The sequence below is a fragment of the Desmodus rotundus genome, chromosome 8, assembly GCF_022682495.2.
Source record: "Desmodus rotundus isolate HL8 chromosome 8, HLdesRot8A.1, whole genome shotgun sequence".
NCBI classification, from domain to species: domain Eukaryota; kingdom Metazoa; phylum Chordata; class Mammalia; order Chiroptera; family Phyllostomidae; genus Desmodus; species Desmodus rotundus.
Window position 1 is genome coordinate 95,621,738 of NC_071394.1, and position 23,032 is coordinate 95,644,769.

Genomic DNA, 23,032 nt, shown 5'->3' on the forward strand with positions numbered 1-23,032 from the left:
CTATGTTTTCACCAACCATTTATTGTTTCTCTTCCTGGTTAAATGGGAAGACTGAATATTCCAAACTCCCTTGCATTTAGGTTGGGGTCACGTGACTTAGTTGTGGTCAGTGCTATCTGAGCAGAAATGATATAAGCAACTCCCAGGCCTGACCCTTAAAAACTTCCAAAGCAAACTTCCAACACTCTGGTCCTCTGCCTCAGAGGCTGTGTTGACGTGGATGTACCAGAAGGTAGGAAGACTTGTGTCACTAAGTCACTGGGTAGAAGAGAACCCCTTCACAATCTGCATGTGGCTTTGGGGGGGCAAGAAATAAACTTCTGTTATGCTAAGCCATTGAGATTTGGGGGTTTATTGTTTAATTCAGCATAGCCTATCAGTAATTATCTTAACTAATGCAGTAGCTTCCTGATGAATTAATTAATTTTTACCCAGACTGAGGGGGGAGGCTGACAATGGGGGCCCTGTTGCATTTTCTCAACCACAGGCGTATGTTTAAGAACACAGACACACATTGGTCATGTCAGTCTTTTAAGGAGTCTGTGTTATTAGACTCCTAATGACACAGATATGTCCTGTGAGGACATATCATTCTTCTTTGTGAAACTTTTTCAGGGAAAACTAATCTTGAAAAGTTTTGGGCTCTGCATGCCCAGTGAGCATACACCTCAGCAGAAAAGTTGCTATCAATGTGGGTTTTCCAAATGTGAAAAATAAATATCGCCAGTGAAGAAAGTTTTGGATCTGGGGTCGGGGAGATGTTAAGTTATAACTAAAGTTTTGATGACTTCCAAACCTGTGTCCCTAGCCCAGACCTAGACATTTAGCCCTAGACTTTCCACCTGTCTCCTACACATCTTACTGTAGCTCAAACTTGCCCTGCCCAGAACTATACTTACCCATTTCCCCATTTTACACCTCCAACCTCCACTTCAAAAACTGGCTCATCCTCTAGTTTCGTACCCCATCCACCCAATTGCTCAATTCTGGTTATTCTGCCACCTTCATTCAAGACCAGTCTTATTTAATCTACCCTCTAAAGATTTCTTGAGAGCCATGGAGACAAGAGGGCAACAGGAAAAAAAGTTTTAAAAAATATTTCTCAGAATCTCTTCACCCAAATGGAGAAAGTAGGATAGTAAAACAAGCAAACAAAAACAATGGATAGCATAACTAGGTGACTCCAGGAACTACAAAATGTGAACAGGTGGGGCCAAATACCAACAGCAATAATGTCTGCATGAAATCAACTCTGTGGGATGAGATGAAGATGAAGATGAAGGCAAAGGGAATTCAGAATGAGATCCAGGAGACCTCGAAATCTCTAATGTGTACTCACCCCTAGGAGGAGAGGACTCTGGGAGTAGAAGCTTGGTGGAGCTATCTGAGGATGCCAGCCAAAACTAGGAGGGATATATTCAGGCTCCAAGTCATAGGTGAGTGTTGGAGGACTGTGGGAAGTTTGGGCCACGGTCTGGGCCCTGGGGCTCTAGGGACTGACCACCTGAGGCTCCATGGCCAGAGACACCCACACACTGAAGAGCAGGAGACACTAGAGAAAACAAAAAGAGAAATTTTGAATAAGACTGGAGGAAGGGAATAGAGAACAATAATTTCAGGAAGTACTGTCTACACAGTCCTATTTTTAAAGACTTTTTGGTAATAGCAGAAGAGGTAACTCTGGAACTGTGAGGCTAAAAAAAGAAATCTACCCTGGATTGCCCCTATTCCTCCATACAAAACCCTCTTCTAAGAATACAGAAAAATACATCTCACAGTTCAGCAACAAAAAAATATTGTGCTCAAATCTCATACAAAGCTATAAGAAGAATTATGAACACAGTAGTGTCCTTTCAGTTAATAAATGAATCTCACAAATACAGACCCATAAAACATCTAAACACTGAAACTTATTTCAAAAACAGCTAAAAGAAATTAAACCAACAGATGCTTTGAAACAATAGTGTAAGTGGAATTGTTAGACAAAAAGATTTGAAAAGATGGCTTTTGAAGGGAAGAGATATTTCAGGAGAAATAATTAAAGAGAAGGAATAAAGGAGTGAACAGACACCATGGGTAATACAATATAAGGTAAATAGATGATGAAAAAGGGAAAAATAAAGTCAGAAATGAGGAAATTTTTTTTAATGCAAGAAAAAGTGATAGGTATAGAAGATAGACAAAGAAGATCTAACATACAAACAACTCCCTAATTAAGAAATCCAAAGCAATGGAAGAGAACAAATACTAAACACAGATTTTTCCCCCTTGAAATATGAGAACAGATTTGAATTTGCACCTTGAATAAGTATATCACATGCCTGGGAAAATCAACCCAGAATAGTCAACATTAAGACAGGCTCTAATAAAATTATTGGACTTTAAAGAAAAAAGAAAAATCCTGTTGGTCATTCAGACCAATAAAAGAGTAAGGGCTTTGTAAGGGGAAACAAATTAGAGTGGCATCAGACTTTTCTGCAATAGCAGTCTGTGCCAGGAGACAACTAAGCAACATATTCAATATTCTCAGAAAAAGAAAAAGAGAACCAAGGATTTTATGTACAGTCAAATATGAAAGCCACAGATCAACTATTAAGAATGTGCAAGAACTATGGAAATGTTGTTTCCCATGAACCTTTCCAGAGGAATTTGCTAGAAAGCAAACTACAGGCAACCATATTGACTAGACAAGTATAAACATAAAGGCTAGGGGTGAGCATTAAATTTATAGTCATCTGTAGAACTCACACTAATTAATGGCTATGAGGGAGAAAATATTTTTAAAAGATTTTATTTATTTATTTTTAGAGAAAGGGGGAGGGAAGGAGACAGAAACATTATTGTGTTAGAGAGAGAAAGGTTTGCCTCTCACATACCCCCAACCAGGCACCTGGCCCATGACCCAGGCATGTGTCCTGACTGGAAATCGAACCAGCTGCCTTTCGTTTCCCAAGTCAGCACTCAATCCACTAAGCCACACCAGCCAGGGTGGGAGATAATATTTAATGGTTGTATGTTCTGTTAATGCAGATACAGTACAAGTATTAAAAATTAGGAGAGAATGGAGTGTGTATATGAAAAGTAGAATACATTTACAGATTGCCTTTAAGTGTTAACTGAAAACACATGGACTTTTTCTTTCTTTTTTTTTTTTTTCAAATTAGATGTCAGAGGAAAGGGAAGCAAGAGAAATAGAGGATACTGGCTAATTTCAATATTCCTCATGGTAGGAAACCAACAGACATTGCCAAAAAGAGGGAGGACTAAGCGTATTATATAAAGGTGTTGACTTAATGAAAACCATCAGAATAATAACAGGCTTTTTCCTACAGAGGTAGGGGAGCAAGAGGGAAAAAAATCATTTGAGAACGCATTCCCCTCTCACATGGACCTTAGGCCCAACACGTCTCCTCTCATTGTTTCTCTGGTCTTTAAAGGTATGCCTCCTCCACACAGCCTTTTCTGATTGCCCCAGCACATGCTAATCTTTCCCCTCATCTACCACTCCTAAGTACCAGTACCTTGTTCTCTGAATGTTTTATCTTATCTCATCTGCAGGCAGAGATGGAGTGTCATATTTAATGGTGCAGTGCCTTTTTCAGAGTCTGGCGCAGGGTTCTACACACAAGAAGGCACTCACTAAAGGGTTCCTCGGTAATTTAGTGTTGGTCGTAGGCTTTAGGCTAACAGCCTCTGGGCTTTTCTAAGAGCTTAATGTTGCTATTTACCACAGTTCTTTCAATTTGTAGTAACAGCAGTATCATTCAAATTGACTTAAGAAAAAGAGGCCTCTGAACTTGAAATGTTCTAGGGTAGGTCTCATTTCAGTTATGGCTGGACACAGTGATTCCAGTCATATCACCATTATCAGTCTTTCTTTGCTCTAGACTCTGTGTCTAGACTCAGTGTTGGCTTCATCCTCAGCCAGGCTCTTCTCTTCCCTCATGGTCAAGAATGTGTCCTATTTGCAATAGCTCCACTAAAAGTCCCAGGGTTGAGTTTCATTGTCTTGGTTTGTGTTACATGTTCATCTCTGACCCAATCATTGTGGCCAAGAGAAATGCTTTGATAGACCAGCCATGGGTCATGTGACCACCCCCCCAAACTATCTCTGAGTGAGGAAGAGGTAGGAAAATTGGGGTGCTGTTACCTGAAAAGGGGAGATGATGACTGGGCAAAACCAATAAACGTCTGTTTTAGTGTTGACATGCTCAGTGAGTAGACTACAAGAAAAATTCCCTATAGGTGAAAAATCATGGTTTGGGGCCCATCCTTGAGACATATGGGTGGAAAGCTCTCTCTGCTATATTCAAGCTCAGAGAATTTATTTACATGGGACCACTCACCATGGGGCCCAGTTCCGATGGAGAAACCAGCTTTCCCACATGGCTGGGGGGTTGTCTCTCTGGCCTGGGAAGAGGACATTTATTTTTTAGAGGCATTAAAAACAAGCATGAGGCTCGGGGAGCACTGAGCATCCCTGCAGGCATCTCCTGTGATCTGGTTTTGTTTCCTGAGTCACCAGCTGTACTGTGTTTTTCTTCTCTGTGTGTTTTACTGGACTCTGAGACTTGAAGAAAGCACCAGTGCCCGCTGCACCTTGGAGCTCTCCCCTTTCCAGGCAAAATACATGTATTTTCTCTTTGGGATTTTATTACCCAACACAGGTAATTTGGGTAAAGGGAATGCACTGAGATAGAAAATGGGGAAACAGAACAGGAGAACTTAAAAACAGAATCCATTTCTCTCCTAAATCTTCGACTCGTTTTTTTTTTTTTTTTTTTTTGCACTGGACCCTTCCTATCAACATTTAAGCATCTGCAGGCTTCTACCATTTAAAATAAATCCTCCTGCCCTGGCCAGTGTGGCTCAGTTGATTGGAGAATCATCCTGTACGCCAAGACAAAAAATTGAGGGTTCGATTCCTAGTCAGGGCACATACCTATATTGTGGATTTGATCCCTGGTTGGGGTGTGTACAGGAAGCAACCAATCGATGTTTCTCTCTCACATTGGTGTTTCTCTCTCCTTCTCTCTCCCTCTCTCCCTTTCTCCTCCTTCAGCTCTGTAAAGAAAAAAAAAAGTCCTCAGGTGAAGATTAAAAAAGTAAATAAAATAAGTTTTCCCTAAATTTTAATAACCCTTTCACTATCACCTTATCTTTCAACTCCCCTTTAAGGCAGAATTTCTTGAAGTTTTTTTATATTCCCGTTTTCATTTCCCCCTCATATTTCAACTCACTCTGATCTGCTGGAACTCCCCGTATCCCTCCAATACACACACTTTATGAAAAAGCTCTCCCTAAGCTCTTCATTTAGCTCCAAGACACTAAACCAATGACCCTATGTTAAAGGGGAAAAACATATCCATTTCTTGGGTTGAGAGCCAGCATTATGATCTTCAATTTTAATAGCTATTTGTTGAATGATTTTAAAAAAATCAAGCAAATTCAGGGAAGAGTGACCTGTCATGTAATCAAATCCCCAAGAAAGAGGAAATAGAAATATTTTGCCTGGAAAAGACAGAGTTCTAGGGTCCAGGAGACACTGGTGCTTTCTTCAGATCTTTAAAGTGCTACCACATGGAAGAGATAGATGTGGTCTGTGTGGCCCCAGGGCTAGGAAAACAGGAAGGGTGATTTCCTGTCATTTTAAGAAATGTTGTAATGGTCAGAATTCTCTAATGAAGAAAGGGGCTACATCATGAGATGGTGAGCTCCCTGTTGCTGGCAGTAATCAGGTAGAAACTGTTCCATCAGAGGTACCCAGAAGAGAGTCCTGTGTTGGGTAGGAGATTACACCTGAAGACTTCTGAAATTCCGGGATTGGTTAATCATGCTTCTCCAGAGGTGGATCTCCATGAACCACATCTGTCACTCCCAGCTTGTGTGGTCTGGAGCAAGTTACTCAACCTCCTTTCTTCAGTTTTCTCAGATGTAAAAGAGAGCTAATAAAAGCACCCACCACATAGGGTTGCTGTGAATCTTCAAATGGCTCAGCAGTAATGCATACAGGACTCAGCACCTGTGCCTGGCGTGTTGTGTTTAATAAATATTTGCTAGTGTTTATATTTAGTTCAAAGCCCTGTTCTCTAGGTGGCACTCGATTCAGAAGCATCAGTCTCATCAGTTGCATTTGGCTTTTATTTGTGGGTTTTCCTTCATAACTTCTAGCTCAAAAAGAGCCTAGGAGAAAGCGTCAGGGAAGCCACTGTAATTCCTGTTGTGCACGTCATGCTGTCGGTAGCAGTTTTTGTCAGAGGGGGTCTTAGGGAACAAGGAAGTAGTTTCCATATGTACCACATAAGAAGCCTAAAATGCATGTATTTTGAAGGGTGATAAACATTTGGTTGGCTTTCCATGCCACCTCTTATGCTCAGGTCAGCTATGGCAGTGCTTCCGTAAACAGAATCCTATGACAGTTTTTTTGTGGTAGTCTTAATCACAAAGAAGAAAAATTACTCATTTTGGCTCAAACATGCCAACAAGCATGCTCCACATCCCAGGGGCCTACATTCCATATTGCATAAATCCTCTCAACACTCCCGAAAGGGAAGTTCATTCCCACTTTGCAGATGAGGAGACAAAGCCTCAGAGAGGTTAAGTAACTTTTCTATGATTACACAGCTGAGGCAGGGTCCTAAACATCTAGTTCTTAATTCAGTGAACTGCTACCCATAACTTCTGAAAAATTTTGGAATTAATTAAGGAAATTTATATTTAATCAAATGGCCCCCAAGAATAGAACTCCTAAAAAACACATTCCTAAGAAGGTTAGGAAGTTTGGTTATCCCTTTGCCTAGTCTTATCAGAGGATGAGTGTGGATGGGGATTTCAGAGAACAGGGCCACTGCACATCTGACTTCTCTCTGCGCCAACTTCTTTGTGCCTTTTGCAGGTCTGGGTAGATGCTGGAACGCAGATCTTTTTCTCCTATGCCATCTGCCTGGGTTGTCTGACTGCTCTGGGAAGTTATAACAATTATAACAACAACTGCTACAGGTGAGCATTTCCCTGGGCCCTGCCAGCTTTCCACCAAGCCCTGAGAGCTCTTCACTCTGCCTGGCTAGCTTGTGTTTGTCTTCCTGCCTTATAGGGCCAGACAGATGGCTGTTTCTCAGCCTCTCCCTGCCCCACTGTCAAAGATAGGCCATGGAGGAGCTAGGAAAATAACAAACATGATCAGAGTGCATTCCAGGCTGCAAACAAATCCACTTTGGAATCTCACCCAGCCCTCCATCTCACCCTTTTTCCCAGGGTAGATGAGCAGCTTACCCAAGGTCATGCAGCTAGTAAGTGGCAAAGTTGGGACTTGAACCTAGGTCTTCTGACACAAAGGGCCTTGTTTTTTCTGCCTTCTGTTCATAAACCTGCTTCCTGCCCCTTCTCATTTGACAGTAGGGTCCTTTCCTGACCTACCTGCAATGGCCAGTGCCCTGCATGCCCTTCAGCCTGACAGGCCTCCCTCCCTGGCCTTCTGCAGCTGGCCACACCCAGCACCCAGTTGGGGCTCATGGGGAGGTGAGCCCAAGGCTGTCTGACCTTGGCTTCCTGGCCCCCCAGGCCGGCAGTCTGAGTTCTGCCACAAGGCTGAGACTCACAGGGGTCCAGGGACTTGCCCAAGGTCACCCAGCAGTGCATGGTACAGCAGAATTTTGCATCCCAATCTCTAAGTCTAGGCCCATGGTCTGTTGTCATGATGTCCCTGCACCCCTGAATTAGTGCCTGGTCACAGCAGATGAATATTCAGGAATGACTGGACAGCACCTCCCTTCCTTAGAGTTCAAGAGCTCCTTATTCAGGTATGAACTCATAGAATGATGACAATGAAGCAGCCTCTGATCACAGATTAGTTGATAAAGGAAGAGTTTTCAGCACATGATTCTGAGACAGGATAAGTATTTGGAGGGAAATAATCAAGGTAGATAATGATACTTTCTCTCACATATGTACCATACTAAGCGTCAGACTGATTAAAGAGTTAAATATTTTTTAAAAGGAAGCCATTCTAAAACGAGAAATAAAATTCTAGTATGCGTGATTTTTTCCCCCAAGCAATTCTCAGACCCCAGCTGGGTGTCCTTCAATTAAATTCAATTCTGATACTATCTACCCAGAGATAACACCAAATCCCACAAGTTAAGGGCTGATCCTATAAGACTGCCCCTCCCCGCCTCACACACCCATCACAAGTCCAAGTTGTCATCTGTGTGTCTGACTGACAGGGTTCGATTAATTTGCTAGAACAGCTCACAGAATTCAGAGAAACATTGTACTCACAGGATTACTGGTTTATTATGAAAAGATATAGCCCAGAAACCGCCAGATGGAAGAGATGCATAGGGAAAGGTATGAGGGAAGGGGATAGAGCTGCCCCTCTCCCCGAATCTCTGCATCTTCACCAATCTGAGACCTCTCTGAATCCCCTCCTTTGGGGTTGTGTGTGTGTGAGGCTTCATCACATAGGCATGATTGGTTAAGTCACTGGCCACTGGTGATAGAACTCAATGTCTAGCCCTTCTCCCTTCACTGGTGGTCAGGGGGTGGCATCCTCTCTGAAAGCTAGCTTCGTGATCACTTTCTTAACCCATTTGTTAAGTCAGCCATGTGCACTGTGTGTCTTATTAAGTGTGAGACACTGGAATTGGTACCTCGGGAGATACAGCAATGGCACAGCAGAAGTCTATAGTTTGTAAATTGGGGAAACTGAGGCACTGAAGAAGTGAAAGTGAAAGGTCCAACATGCTGAAAAGAAAAGATGTTGTGGAATCCAATACACAATCAGGCAGCAAGTTATATTGTTCCTGTGGGCCTTTGGGCAGAGAGGTGATTAGGCATGGCTGCACAGAGGCACACTGCAGAGACCAAATGTCAGACCAGGCTGTCCAAAAGATCCTTTCTACCTTCACAGTCTTCATGGGACAGTGGGTCTAGGGAATGAGAGGTGAAGCACTTGGTCAGCCACAATACATAGGGAAACCACGGACAGGAAGAGAAAGGCCATGGGACAGGGAGAGCAGCACAGCAGACCTCAAGTCCAGGTTGAGTGTGCCCCCCTTGGGATATTGGAGAGGGATGCTGTCTGCACAGAGCTACAGCACATCAGCAGCTGGCGTTCAGTGCTGGGCCCTGCAGAAATCACTCAATCACTGTTGATCACCTCAAGCTAGGTTGTCAGCTCATGAGGACACAGGCTGGGTCTTCTTGTTTGCCACCATCCCTTGAGTCTAGCATGGTGCTGCCTGACATGTAAGGAAGTGTGGAAGGGCCATACCATTATACAGATGAGGAAACTGAGTCCCAAGGGTAAATTGCTTGCTTACGTTCACATTGCCAGTGATGGAATGTGGCTTGGAACCTGGGCCTTTCTGGTTCTTTCTCCCCTATTCTTCACTCCCAGGGATGATCAGTTCTTTCCTTGCTACAGCAGTTGGTGTGGATTTAGCCAAGACTGCCTTGGCTAAATCCACAGCCAAGACTGTCAGGCTGTGTCTCATGGCAGTGGCAACTTTCTTCCCCACTGAGCACATGGGTGAACATGCTGGTCACTAATGATCCCTTCTGCTTTCCCATCCAACAGGCAGGTTTCACCTCCTCCCATCAGCAGAAGAAACTCAGTCCCCTAGGTTGTTGCCAAATCCAAGGGCTCATTTTATTTCCTTTACCAAATGGTTCCACAAGCAGTTCTTCCCAGCTCAGAGGGAGTAAATTAGTACCCTCTCTTCTGACAGCATAATAGCTTCTGGAGGTCTTCAAAGCTGGCTCAGCTGCTGCCAGCTTCACAGTGCTTGTTACATAAGCTTTTCACCTAGAAGGTGGTCTGTGGAGGAGGAATTAGAGGGATATGGACAGGGCAAACCAGGCAGGGAATATCCTCACTTCAGAACACAGGCAGCTGAGCTCCATCCCCTGAGGGTGTGGGTGCTCTGAGGGTGGGGGTACAGGACACAGGGCTGGAAGCAACCTCTGGCCTTGCAGGGCTTCCTGGTGGTGTAAGGAAACCTCTTGGGAGGCCTCTGGGGCAAGATGTCCCTTTGTGGTAAGGGACATCTGTTTTTCAGCAACCATATGAGGCCCAGAGATATTGTCCACAAGTTAGGACTTGGAAGTCTTGACTCTTAGGGAGCATCCTCTGTGTTTAAATGCTAGAAAAAGTGTGGGCTTTGGTGTGTGAGATAAGTGGATGCACATCTCAACTTCACCACCAGATAACTGTGAGACCTGAGTTGTGCCGCTCCTCCCTGAGCCTCCAGATTCTGTGACACAGTGCTCAAAAAATCCTAGCGCAGGACCAGACACATTGCAGATCCAAATTATACAGAATTCCTGAATGCAGAGGATGTGGAGAAAATGCTTTTCTCACCAGCACCACCTTGTTTCCCACTTTGGGTGAGGCAGTGTCGGGAAACAGGCACGAGGAGCAATCCCAGGAATCACTCTGCCCTTACCCCGGCCTGAGCTGAATTTCCTTTTGAGAGGCGGTACATCAGGCTTGCAGATAAAGTCCTCAGGTCTGCCAGCCCATCCTGCATCCACACCGCCAGAAGAGTTCTTTAAAGGAACCTGTATCTGTCATTCCGTGCCACAATAATGCTGTGTCGTAAACCACCCCAAAACTCAGTTGCCTACCCCAACAAGGCTTTGTTTTTATTGCTTGCAAGTCTGCTGGTCAGCTAGGAAAGCTCTCCTTTGGGCAGTGGATTGAGTGGAGGTGGCTCCAGGATGCAGGCCAGGCTCAAGTCTGGTCTGTGTGGGTACATTCTGGGTTCAGGCTGCAGGGACAGCAGTTTCCCTGCAGAACTTTTTTTCATGGCAAATCGCAGAAGGGACAAAGGAAAAATCAAATCACATAAGCATATCTGAAGCCTCTGTGTCACATCTGCTAACATCCATTAGCCAAAGCAAGTCACGTGATTAAGTCCAAAGTCCGTGGGGCAGAGAGATATGCTCCACCCCAACTAAGAAGTAGAGGGGTGACTATTTGCTGGAAAAGGATTTAATCTATCACAAGGCCCAAGAGTCAAGAGATTCAGTCTACCCAAGCACCTTGTCTTAGGGCTGCTTGGAGACCAGGACTGGAGAGAAGATTTTGCAGGGAGAATTGGAACCTGAGCCCCAGTCTAATGCCCTCTCCACTATGCCCTTGACTCTCAGAGTCATTGCAAGACAGCAGGGTGGTATGGTCACCGACATTAGTGTACCCTTTGGTTTTATTACAAAATGTATGGTGTCAAGAGAAGAGGAGGTGAGAGTCTACTCTCTTCTTGAGTCTAGTGCTCCTATACCATTGGAAGAGGGGCTGAACAAACCACAGTGTATTACAGATCATGAGCAGGATGTGGAACTGGTAAGGGAACTGGGATGTTTAACTGACAGAACAAAACTTCAAGGGGATACTTTTAGAACTTCCAAGCCTGAAGGAGCTCCAGGTTATTTGGGAAGGTAGAACTAAAACTTATTAAAGAAGGCTGGTTTTGGTCAAACACAACATGAAAGTTAGCCTGGAAGCAGCAGGAGCTTTCAATCAAGGGGATAGCACTCTGAGGAGGTGATGAGCTCCTGATATGGGGGGAGCAGAGGCAGCTGGCCACCTGTAGGGACACTCCAGTCTAGTCATGCCTCCAGCAGGGGGCTGAACAGGCCATTTGGGAGCTGCTCCCTTTAAAGTGGAGCATCATATATGTTATAAGACTAACTCCCAAGTATGCAGTCTGCAGTGGCTGAGCTCCTAAGAGGCTCATTCTCTGTCTTGGCCTCATGAGGTTGGGGAACCCCGGGTGGGAGGATCTGGGACTAGAGGGATCCATCTTCTTCATCTTGATAAAGTCATTTGTAGTGTGATTCTTCTAGGTCATGGCTTTCTGCTGGCAATTCTTTGCTGGTGAGCCTCACCCAAAATCAGGTTACAATCATTGCTCTGATAAATCTCTATGAAGGGCCTGGCCTGGAAGGGCTGCCTTCCAGCCACACCAGAGCAGGGACTGAGCAGTGAGGTCTGTGGGGTGCTGCTCTGGTAAAAAGCTTGGCCAAGAGGCACATCTCCTGAGTCTATGGGGAGCTTCCCTTGTGAAGCCCACAGGTGCTGCCTTGGCTAAGAAGCAGCTGTTTCTCAGAGGCTTCTTCTGCTCTCTTTTTTTTTTTTTTTTGAGCTCCTCTCCTACCAGGGGTTTGGAAGAGCATTGGTTTGTCTCCAGGTGTTTTCTTTCTAGTTGTACACTTTCCCACTAGCCAGCCTTCCTCCCTTCCCACTCCCTCTCTATGCTTCTGGTCTGTGACCTGCCTGTCTTCTAGAGGTGCAGCAGAAGCTGTGTGACCATGGGCCAGCCACCTAACCTCTCTGAAGCACAAGGGCTTCACCAGGCAAATGGCGCTTTTCGTGCCCTCACTGCCTTGCCTGCCACACAAGACAGCTATGGTGCTCAGACAGAATGTTCCAGCCTGTGCAGTCCACCCTGACCTGAGCCCCCTAACTGCTTCCCCTCAGGGACTGCATCATGCTCTGTTGCCTGAACAGTGGCACCAGCTTTGTGGCCGGCTTTGCTATCTTCTCAGTCCTGGGCTTCATGGCATATGAGCAGGGAGTGCCTATTGCCGAAGTGGCAGAGTCAGGTAAGTGCCAAAGGTGGGAAGGCTTTGGGTGATGGTTACAATGAAAGCATTGTTTCTTCTCCTCAGCTCATTCTCCTGGGTCAGGTCTCTGGCAGTGGCCCTACCATTGATCCTCAAACCAGGATGCTGGGAATTACCTGGGAGGGAAACCTTGACACCTCCTCACTCCAGAATCTCCAAGTTGTGTAGATTCCGCCTCCTGAATACTGCTTCATTTCATCCACTTTTCCCCAGCTCCAGTGTCTCCCCACCAGTCCAGACCATCATCACCACTCACTTGAATGACCACAGGAATTCACTAATTTTCAGAGAAATGCAAATGAAATCCACAATAAGATATCACCTCACACCTGTCAGAATGACTATCATCAATAAATCCACAAATGACAAGTGGTGAGGATGTGAAGATAAGGGAACCCTATTGCACTGTTGGTGGGGATGCAGATTGGTGCAGCCACTGTGGAAAGCAGTGTGGAATTTCCTCAAAAAATTACAAGTGGATCTGCCTTATGACCCAGTGATTCCACTTCAGAGGATTTATCTGAATAAACCCAAAATACTAATTTGAAAGAACACATGCACCGTATGTTCATTGCAGCATTACTTACAATAGCCAAGATGAAAATATGAAGCAACCCAAGTGCTCATCAATAGATGAATGGATAGAAAAGGCTGTGGAATGAAAAAATATATATACACACACACGTATATACACACATATACATATGTATACACATACACATACATGCATATACACACACACACACATATATATATAATGGAATATTACTCAGCCATAAAGATGAATGAAATCTTCCCATTTGCGACAGCATGGATGGACCTCAAGAGTATTATGCTCAGTGAAATCAGAAGAAGACAAATACCATATAATTTCACTTATATGTGGAATCTAAAGAGCAAAATTGAGAGGCTTCTGGCCAAGGTGGAGGTGTAGGTAGACACACTGTGCCTCCTCCCACAACGAAAAGAAGGACAACAACAATTTAAAAACAAAAAACAACCAGAGCTGACAAAAAATCAAACTGTATGGAAGTCCGACAACCAAGGAGATAAAGAAGAAACATTCATCCAGACCGGTAGGTGAGGTGGAGATGGGCAGCTAGGGCGGAGAGGACTCATAGCAAGGCGGCGGTTGGTGGACCCAGCAAGGTGGCAGATTATGGAACGGGGCAGGCCAGGCTGCAGCTAGCAGACCCCACAAGGTGGTGGCTGGCAGACCCTGCGGCCCCACATTTGCGCATAGATAAACCAGGAGGAACAGCGGGGGAGTGAAGCAGACCTCGCAACCCAGGGCTACAGCTTGGGGAAATAAAGCCTCAAACCTCTGAGTGAAAACACCCATGGGGGTTGAGGCGGCTGCAGGAGAAATTCCCAGCCTCACAGGAGAGTTCATTGGAGAGACCCACGGGGGCCTAGAGCGTGCACAGGCCCACCCACTTGGGAATCAGCACCAAAGGGGCCCAATTTGATTGTGGGTGGCTGGAGGGAGTGACTGAAGTCCGGCAGAGAGTGGAGCAAGCACCATTGCTCCCTCTTGGCCCCTCCCCCACATACAGCGTCACAGCACAGCAACCAGCTTGACCCTGCCCTGGTGGACACCTAAGGCTCCTCACCTTTATGTAACAGGTGCGCCAAGACAAAAAAAATGGCCCAAATGAAAGAACAGATCAAAGCTCCAGCAAAAATACAACTAAGCAACGAAGAGATAGACAACCTATCAGATGCACAGTTCAAAACACTGGTTATCAAGACTCTCACAGAATTGGTTGACTCTGTTCGAAAACCAGATGAAAAAATGAAGCCTATGCTAAGAGAAACAAAGGAAAATGTACAGGGAACCAATAGTGATGCGAAGGAAACTGGAACTCAAATCAATGGTGTGGACCAGAAGGAAGAAAGAAACATCCAACCAGAAAAAAATGAAGAAACAAGAATTCAAAAAAATGAGGAGAGGCTTAGGAACCTCCAGGACATCTTGAAACGTTCCAACATCCAAATTATAGGGGTGCCAGAAGGAGAAGAGGAAGAACAAAAACTTGAAAACTTATTTGAACAAATAATGAAGGAGAACTTCCCCAGTCTGGCAAAGGAAATAGACTTCCAGGAAGTCCAGGAAGCTCAGAGAGTCCCAAAGAAGCTGGACCCAAGGAGGAACACACCAAGGCACATCATAATTACATTACCCAAGATTAAAGAGAAGGAGAGAATCTTAAGCAGCAAGAGAAAAGGACACAGTTACCTACAAAGGAGTTCCCATAAGACTGTCAGCTGATTTCTCAAAAGAGACCCTACAGGCAAGAAGGGGCTGGAAAGAAGTATTTCAAGTGATGAAAGGCAAGGACCTACATCCAAGATTACTGTATCCAGCAACGCTATCATTTAGAATGGAAGGGCAGATAAAATGCTTCTCAGATAAGGTGAAGTTAAAGGAGTTCATCATCACCAAGCCCTTCTTATATGAAATGTTAAAGGGACTTATCTAAGAAAAAGAAGATAAAAAATATGAACAGTAAAAATGACAGCAAACTCACAGTTATTAACAACCACACCTAAAACCAAAACAAAAGAAAACTAAGCAAACAACTAGAACAGAAACAGAACCACAGAAATGGAGATCACATGGAGGGGTGTCAATAGGGGATTGGGAGGGGGAGGGGGGGGAAGGTACAGAGAATAAATAACATAAATGATAGGTGGAAAATAGACAGGGGGAGCGTAAGAATAGTGTAGGAAATGTAGAAGCCAAAGAACTTATAAGTATGACCCATGGACATGAACTATAGGGGGGGAATGTGGGAGGCAGGGGGTGGGCAGGATGGAGTGGAGTAAAGGGGGGGAAATGGGACAACTGTATTAGCATAATCAAAAATATGTGTGTGTGTGTGTGTGTGTGTGTATATATAAACAAAATTGAAACAGACTCAGACACAGTGAACTTGTGGTTGTGGACTGGAGGACTAGGTGAAAGCTGAAGGGATTAAGAAGTACAGTAAGTAGTTACAAAACAGTCATGGGGTGTAAGTACAGCATAGGTAATACAGTCAATGATGCTATAACTACATATGGCACCAGTTGGAGTACTGGAAATATGGAGGGAAACACTATGTAAAAGAAAAGATGGGCTAACTACCAAGCTGTACACCTGAAGCCAAGTCAAAATAAAATAAAATAGTATTCATATTTCAGAATCCCTAATGAAGGAAAAAACAATAGAACAGGTAATATTTAAAACTATAATTAATAAAACTTTTCAGAAATAGAAAAACAGGTTAATGTATACATTGAAAGAACTCTTTGGTTACCAGGGAAAATTAACTCCGAATGGTCATCTCTTCCATTTATATCCTAGTGAAGATATTTACCTTTCAAAGATAAAGCTAAAATCCTCAAGACTTCCAGGGAAAAAAAGATTAAATATCTTATAAAGGTAAAAGAATTAGTCAGCCATCATACTTTCCAAGACCAATATACAAAGCAAGGCAACTATGGAGCAGCATTTTAAAAAACATATGTATGCACAAAAAGAAGTGTGAATCAAGGATTTAATATCCAGCCATTTCTTCAAATGTGGAGGCTATTAAAAAAAAAAAAAACATTTTCAGCATACAAGAACTTAGAGACTTCCACACTCATTAGCCTTTTGGAGGAATCTATTTGAAGGTGAGCTTCATCCAACCCAACAACAACTGGGAAAACCTCAGAAAAAGAACTGATAGTGAGCACCTGAAAATATATAAGTACATCTAAGACTAAGACCAAGGTGGGGAAGAGGATAGAGGACTAATGTAGAAATGCTGTGTACTGTTATAAAGTAGAAATCATTCAACTAAAAGGTGGAAAGAGAAGGCAAGAAAAGAGGAAAACAGAAAAAACTCATTGTTGTGGGTGTGGGCAGGAGGCGGTGTTAAAGGATGGGGTGGGGATTAGGTGGGGACCAGGAGAGCCAGAGAGCAAAGGTTCAAGTAAGAAAACAAGGGCATAAGGACACTTTAAAAAGTGTAAGTGTAAAGGTAACCACTAGAACAAAAACATAAACCTTCCTAAATATCAAAAATCACTTACAAATAAAAGAAGAATACACAAAATATAACAAATATAAAAAATACACATAATTAGAAAATATTTTGTCACAGTTAAAACCAAATATATCAATCATATTAGTAAATGTGAATGGGCTTAACTCATCTATTAAAACATGTTCAGCTTGGCTCACTAAATAAGACCTACATCCTGTAAGTAAGAGACGCCTAAAACAGCGATCACAAAGAGTAAAAATCAAGGTATACACAACAATAGAAGTGCTGATATCAGACAAAGTAGAATCCAAGCCTAAAAGCATTAAGCATGACAAAGTATTTTTTAATGTTAAAAGCCACAATTCTTGATGATAGAGCACATTTGAAAATATATGCACCAATAACACAGCAATGATCTTTATGAAGCAAAAACTGTAGGAGATGCAAAGAGTCAAAGATAGAAATAGCACTAAGAAAACCATAATAAACACAGTTATCAATTAAAATAAAAGAATGATAATATTAAACTCACCATTCAAAAAAGCCACAAGAATAACAACAGAGTGACTCAAAAGAAAGCACAAGGAAGGAAATAATAAAGATAAGAGCAGAAATTAATGAACTAGGGAGCAGAGAAACCATAGATCTAATTAATGAAATCCTGAGTTTTTAAAAATTAAAATAGATAAATTACCAGATGATCCAGACCAAAAAAGAACACACAAATAACAAAATAAGAACTGACAAATAGAAAATAATTGTTAAAGCAGAAGAAATTTTTAGAAGTCATAAGATTACTTTGCAATTCTCTGTGCACATAAATTTGAAAACCTAGATGAAATGAATATTTTCCTCAGGAAACACATACTGCCAAAATTGACCCCATTTCATTTGGAAAGCTTAAACAGGCTAATTTCCATAGAGAAATAGACAAAGTTATTGAGGAGCCACCCCACACAAAACACCAGGCCCAGATGGTTTCACAGAGGAATTCTACCAAACCTTCAAGATCCAGATGCTCCCAGTGCTCAAGAAGTTACTCCAGAGCATTGAAAAGGAAGAAAAACTCCCTAACTCCTTATTGAAACATGTATATAATATTGATACCTAAACCAGCTAAAGACAATACAAAGAAAGAAAACTACTGATCAATATCACTCATCCGTATTGATATAAAAAATATGAAATAAAATATTAGCAAACAGAATGCAAAATCACATTAAGAAAGTAGTGTACCATGACCAAGTAAAATTTAATCCAGGAATAACAATGCAAGGTTGGTTTAATGCTAGGAAGTCCATTAATGTCATATGCCATACTAATAGATCTATAAAAAAGTCAGAAGATTAACAGATGTTGAAAAAGCCTTTGAAAAAATTTAACACCCATTCATAATTTTTTTAATCAACAAAACAGAAATTTAGGGATGTCATTTTCTTCAGCTTTTTGAGGTATAATTAATAAATAACATTGTAAGATATTTAAAGTGTACATCACCTCACAGACTTGTCTTCGTGGGGAGGTGAGGACATTTTAAGTCTACTCTCAACAATTTTAATTATACACTGTAGTTTTACCAACTATACTTAACCATGTTACACATTAAATACTCAGACCTTGCTCCTTGGTGAGAATGTGTACCCTTTTACCATCCTCTATTTGCCCCACCCCTCCAGCCTCTGGCAACCACTCTCCTACTGTTTCTATGAGTTGGACTTTTTCTTTACATTGCCCATGTAAGTGACAGTACTATGAAGTATGTCTCTGTCTGGCTTATCCCACTTAGCACAAGGCCCTCAAGGCCCATCCTTGCTGTAAATGGCAGTATTTCCATCTTCTCAGGGCTGAATAATATTCCATTACACATATACTACATCTTCTTTATCCACTCATCTGTTCATGAACACTAACATTGTTTCCATGTCTTGGCTATTATGAATAATTTACTTTTTACTAACTACTGTGAAGTTATTTATTTAAATTACAACTGTGTGTATGTATAAAAGTTTAAAAGCAAGTATCTGTAGTATCCTGCCTATCATGTAATAAAGAAGGGGATATAGGAAATACATCTGCTCATTTGTACAAAATAAATATAGAAAGATAAGTTAGACTCTAAAAAGAATGGTTATCTATGGGGAGTGAATGGAACAGGGGTAGAAAGAAGATAGCAATTAGAAATGGAGTAGTAAGGATGAGAGGGAAGCAGCAGTTCTGAGTGTATCTTTTTTTCCCATTAGCTCTGACTCGTAGAACCACAGCAAGGTTTCACATAACACCCAAAATAAATAGTTACCTTTTGTGGTAGAACCATGAGGGAATACAAACAGTAACAGATGAGTTTGATTGTATTACAAATGAATAATGTAATCACACCAAAAGGAATGGGGAAGGAAAGAACTAACCTAAGTAAATTTCAGGGAAACAGTATTTTGGCTGGATATTATAAGGCTAAAAATAAAAATAAATGTACTATATTCTTGTTATTAGTATGTTGGTATGGATTAGCAATTCTATAACCATTGTTTGTATATCTTAGGATTGAACTAACCAGTCAATATAGATAATAGAGACAAATTTTTCACTGTTTGAGAAAGAAGTTGCATATAAGAAAAGTGGAGAAGCTAGAATGAACTATATTAGAACTGGAGGTATCAGTATGGACTCATGGTTTTAATATACAGAGAGATAGATATAGAAATATATCTGTATATGTATGTGCAGGTAAATATACATACATATATTTCCTAGTTTGTGTGCTGAGAGGATCTATGAATAATGATACACCGTAGCATACCTAGTGGCCAGATTTGGTTTATAAACACCATTCTCCAAAAAAAGGGACCAGAGCTCCTTGGAGAGGCACTTAATTTGAACACTGGGGCAGGACGAGATGAAGCTAGAATATTTCGTGGTGCCAGAACATAAAGACATGTTTAGAAAAAGGATGGAGCATGTCAAAAGGGCACAGCAGTCAACCTTAAAAAGCTCCCAATGGCCAAACTGAACAATCTGAAAAGCAAAATAAATGATAGTATTGGATTAAGGTGCACAGAACAAACTAAATACCCATGAGTTTATACTCAAATAAATAAAAATTGAATAACTAAACAAATAAATGGGTGTGAAAGGACAACTCTTCCTTACAGAAAAACTCTAATTAATAAATATAGAAGGGATGAAGAAAATACAAACCCATTAGGCAAATACAACAGGAATAATTGTTGCAGGCAAAACAATCATGTAAGATCCACCAGTGGGTGCTAAAAATCAGTGGGTGAAAGTTTGACTTGACATCGGATATTTTCATAATCTCAAAATATCCTCCTCAAGATATTTATCAATTACAAAGGAAAAGACAGTAAATTTACAATGGAGAAAACTGGCAGGCGCCAACTTAACCAGGTGGTAAATATCATCGGTACTAAGGTTTACTGACTTGATGAACCTCCTAATGTGATACACACTGAGAAGGACACAACATCACTTTAATGGTGTTCTTAGCCTTCAAAATTGCCTAACCTCAGTTTAATCGTGAGAAAACGTCAGACAAACCCACACTGAGGAACATTCTGCAAGATAAAGGCCAATAATCATCAAAAATGTCAAGACCACAAAAGACTGAGGAACTGTTGCAGACTGGAGGATACTAAAGAGAGGTAACCGTGAAGTGCAATGTGGAGTGTGGAATTGGATACTGGAACAGAAAAAAGGATGTAAGGAGAAAAACTGGTAAAATATGAATAAGGTCTATAGCTTAATAGTACTGTACCATTGTTAATTTCCTGGCTATTAAATATTGAATGCTTTCCCCTAAAATCAGATACAAAACAATCATGTATGCTATTTCCTCTTCTATTCCATATAGTACTGGAGATCCCAGAGAGTACAATAAGGCAAGAAAAATAAATAAAAACATTAAAATTGGAAAGGAAGAATAAAAACTGTCTTTATTCATAAACACAATTAGCCAAATAGAAAATCCCAAGATAAATGAAGCTTACCTGAGGACATGCGAACCAAGCCTTCTGTTTGAAATAGCCAAAAGAAGTCAATGTGGACCTAGGAAATGAAGGGGAGAACAACATTTGTCCAAGCCTGGACTACTAACTACCTACAGAGGAATCATTGGTTGTCTAATCCCTGCCTCACCATACACTGACCAAATCAGAATCTCTGGGTTGGGCCTGAGAACCTGCATTTTAATAAGAACCCCTCTTGCCCAGAAGATAATAGTAGAGACAGGTTGTGCAGTGGAAGGCGTGTGTGTCAGACCAACCTGGGTTTGAAGCCTGACCCTTCCAGACCCTGGCTTACCTCTCTATGCCTCTGCTAGTTCACCTGCAAAATGAACATCATGGTAGTACCAACCACGTAGGGTGGCACGTAGGATAAAAGATATTTGAGTGAGAATTAGGCACAACACCTGGCACAAAGGAAGCACCCAACACACAATGGGTTAAAATAACAACTGAATGCGGGCCTGAACTCCACCCACCACCTTTCTCTCTCTCCTCCCTCTGCAGGCCCCGGCCTGGCCTTTATCGCTTACCCCAAGGCTGTCACCATGATGCCTCTCTCCCCACTGTGGGCCACCTTGTTCTTCATGATGCTCATCTTCCTGGGCCTGGACAGCCAGGTAAGGCACTGAAGGAAGGGGGCAGTTGAGAGCAGGGAGGCTCCGGGGGCTAGCCAGCACCTCCAGGTCCTGGTCCTCAGGGATCTGCTTACAGCACCCCCTGCATTTCTGCCAGCACACCTTCCCGTCCCCTAGGTGGTCTCCACCATCACCCCCAACACAGATGCTCAGGTCCCTCTAAGTCTCCCCAAACACTGTTTTCCTTACTGAAATTCCCAACACCTAATTCAGGTTTTAAAACACTTGTATCTGGGAAGTACTTCTGCCCAACAGCACCACCTAGCAAAGCAGAAGAAATTCTCAGAAAGTGGGCTATGGTTAGTGATATCTGAGGGCCTAACTAGCATGTGTCCCTGTCCCAGTCAAGTCATGCATGACACAGGGACATAGAAAAGCACCTTCTTCCTCCCTCCATGTCTGTATTGGGGCCACCATGACATCACCCACAGAGCCACATGGGTCTTCAGTTACCTCCAGTTCCCAGTCCCCCGACATCTCACCTGCCTGCCTCTGTTCTCAGTTCCCACAGGGCTCTCTCAGACCCACCCTCCATTTGGCAGCCTGCCCTCCTCAGTGAAGGGTGCATAGTTAGAACTAGCAATTTACCCATCATCTCACACAAATGCATGCACTTATATCCTCTCAGACTGTAAAACTCGCCCCAGCCTGCCCTCCCAATCCTCTCCCTGGTTTTTCAGCCAGAATCCTGTCGCCTTCAGTCGCTCTTCACTCGCTCTTCACTCTCAGAAAGGTGCCCTTCACCCTGCTGCCTCCTCGCAGCTGGTTCCCCTAAGAGACCCAGAGAATGTCCTCCAGCCAAAGCTGTGGCTTTGCTATTGGACTGGGGTCTGTTGGCAAGGTGCTACCCATTGCTCATGACCTTGTGCAAGTCACTTAGCATCCAAGCCCTGTGTCTGGCTTGGCTGTCAACCCAGCCAAGTCCAATTTCTTCCCCTGGATGGTTTCTCGGAAACTGCTAAGCTGAACTGCTAAAGCGCCAGGTGTTTCTGCTGATAATCTTCACTTCATTGTCATTCATAATCTTCCCTTCCATTGTGGTTGATAATCTTCCCTTTCATTGTTGTGCCCTCAGGAGGGGTCTCAGCTAGTGTGTGACAGTGACAGGCCTGCCTGGGCAGAGGGAAGTGGGGGGTGGGGCCTGGGTTCTGTGAGCCCCTGGGCTGAGTTGGCCCAGCAATTGGGCTGAGTTACTGTGTTCCCCAGGGCGGTCAGTGGATGTGGCATGGAGAGCAGGTGGCCGCTCGGCTCACCCCCACGTATGCTGTGCTTGCTTTGTGCCTGGGCTGTGTCCTCAGCTCCTTGTCGTAATAACCACTCAGGCTGGGGGCTCCTTTCATTGTCCTCATTTTGCAGATGAAGAAACTGAGGCTCAGAGATGTACAGGGACATGCGCCCAGGTCTGTGTGCCTCTTAGTCTACATGCTCTGATGTTTCTCTGAGTTTGATCCTGGGTGAGCACAGCCCCCCTTGCCATAGAGGCAAGGCAGCTTGGAGGGTAGGATCCTGGGCTTTGGAGTCAGGGCTGGGTTTGAGTCCCAGCCCTACAACTCTTGCCAGCTGTGTAACTGGGCTCGTTACTTCCCTCTGTGCTGCAGTCCTTTTGCACAATGAGGATGTAAATACCTTTTCTGAGGAGGTAGAATGAATCATAAAGGATTTGGGACCAAGAAATGGCTCCAGGGATAGGGAGCACCCCACATGGTGACCAGCAAAAGAATCCTTTATAGCT

The 23,032-nt window shown here is 43.0% G+C and overlaps 1 protein-coding gene across 1 annotated transcript in view; it reads left to right on the forward strand.

The window, feature by feature from the left end:
• The window catches only part of SLC6A11 (solute carrier family 6 member 11), a 120,984-nt gene that overhangs the window by 87,627 nt on the left and 10,325 nt on the right, over window positions 1–23,032 (forward strand). Inside the window, exons 7-9 of the mRNA XM_024556602.4 lie at window positions 6,896–6,999; window positions 12,482–12,606; window positions 21,170–21,282. Coding sequence (XP_024412370.3) covers window positions 6,896–6,999; window positions 12,482–12,606; window positions 21,170–21,282 — 342 coding nt within the window. The remainder of the gene's footprint in view (window positions 1–6,895; window positions 7,000–12,481; window positions 12,607–21,169; window positions 21,283–23,032) is intronic.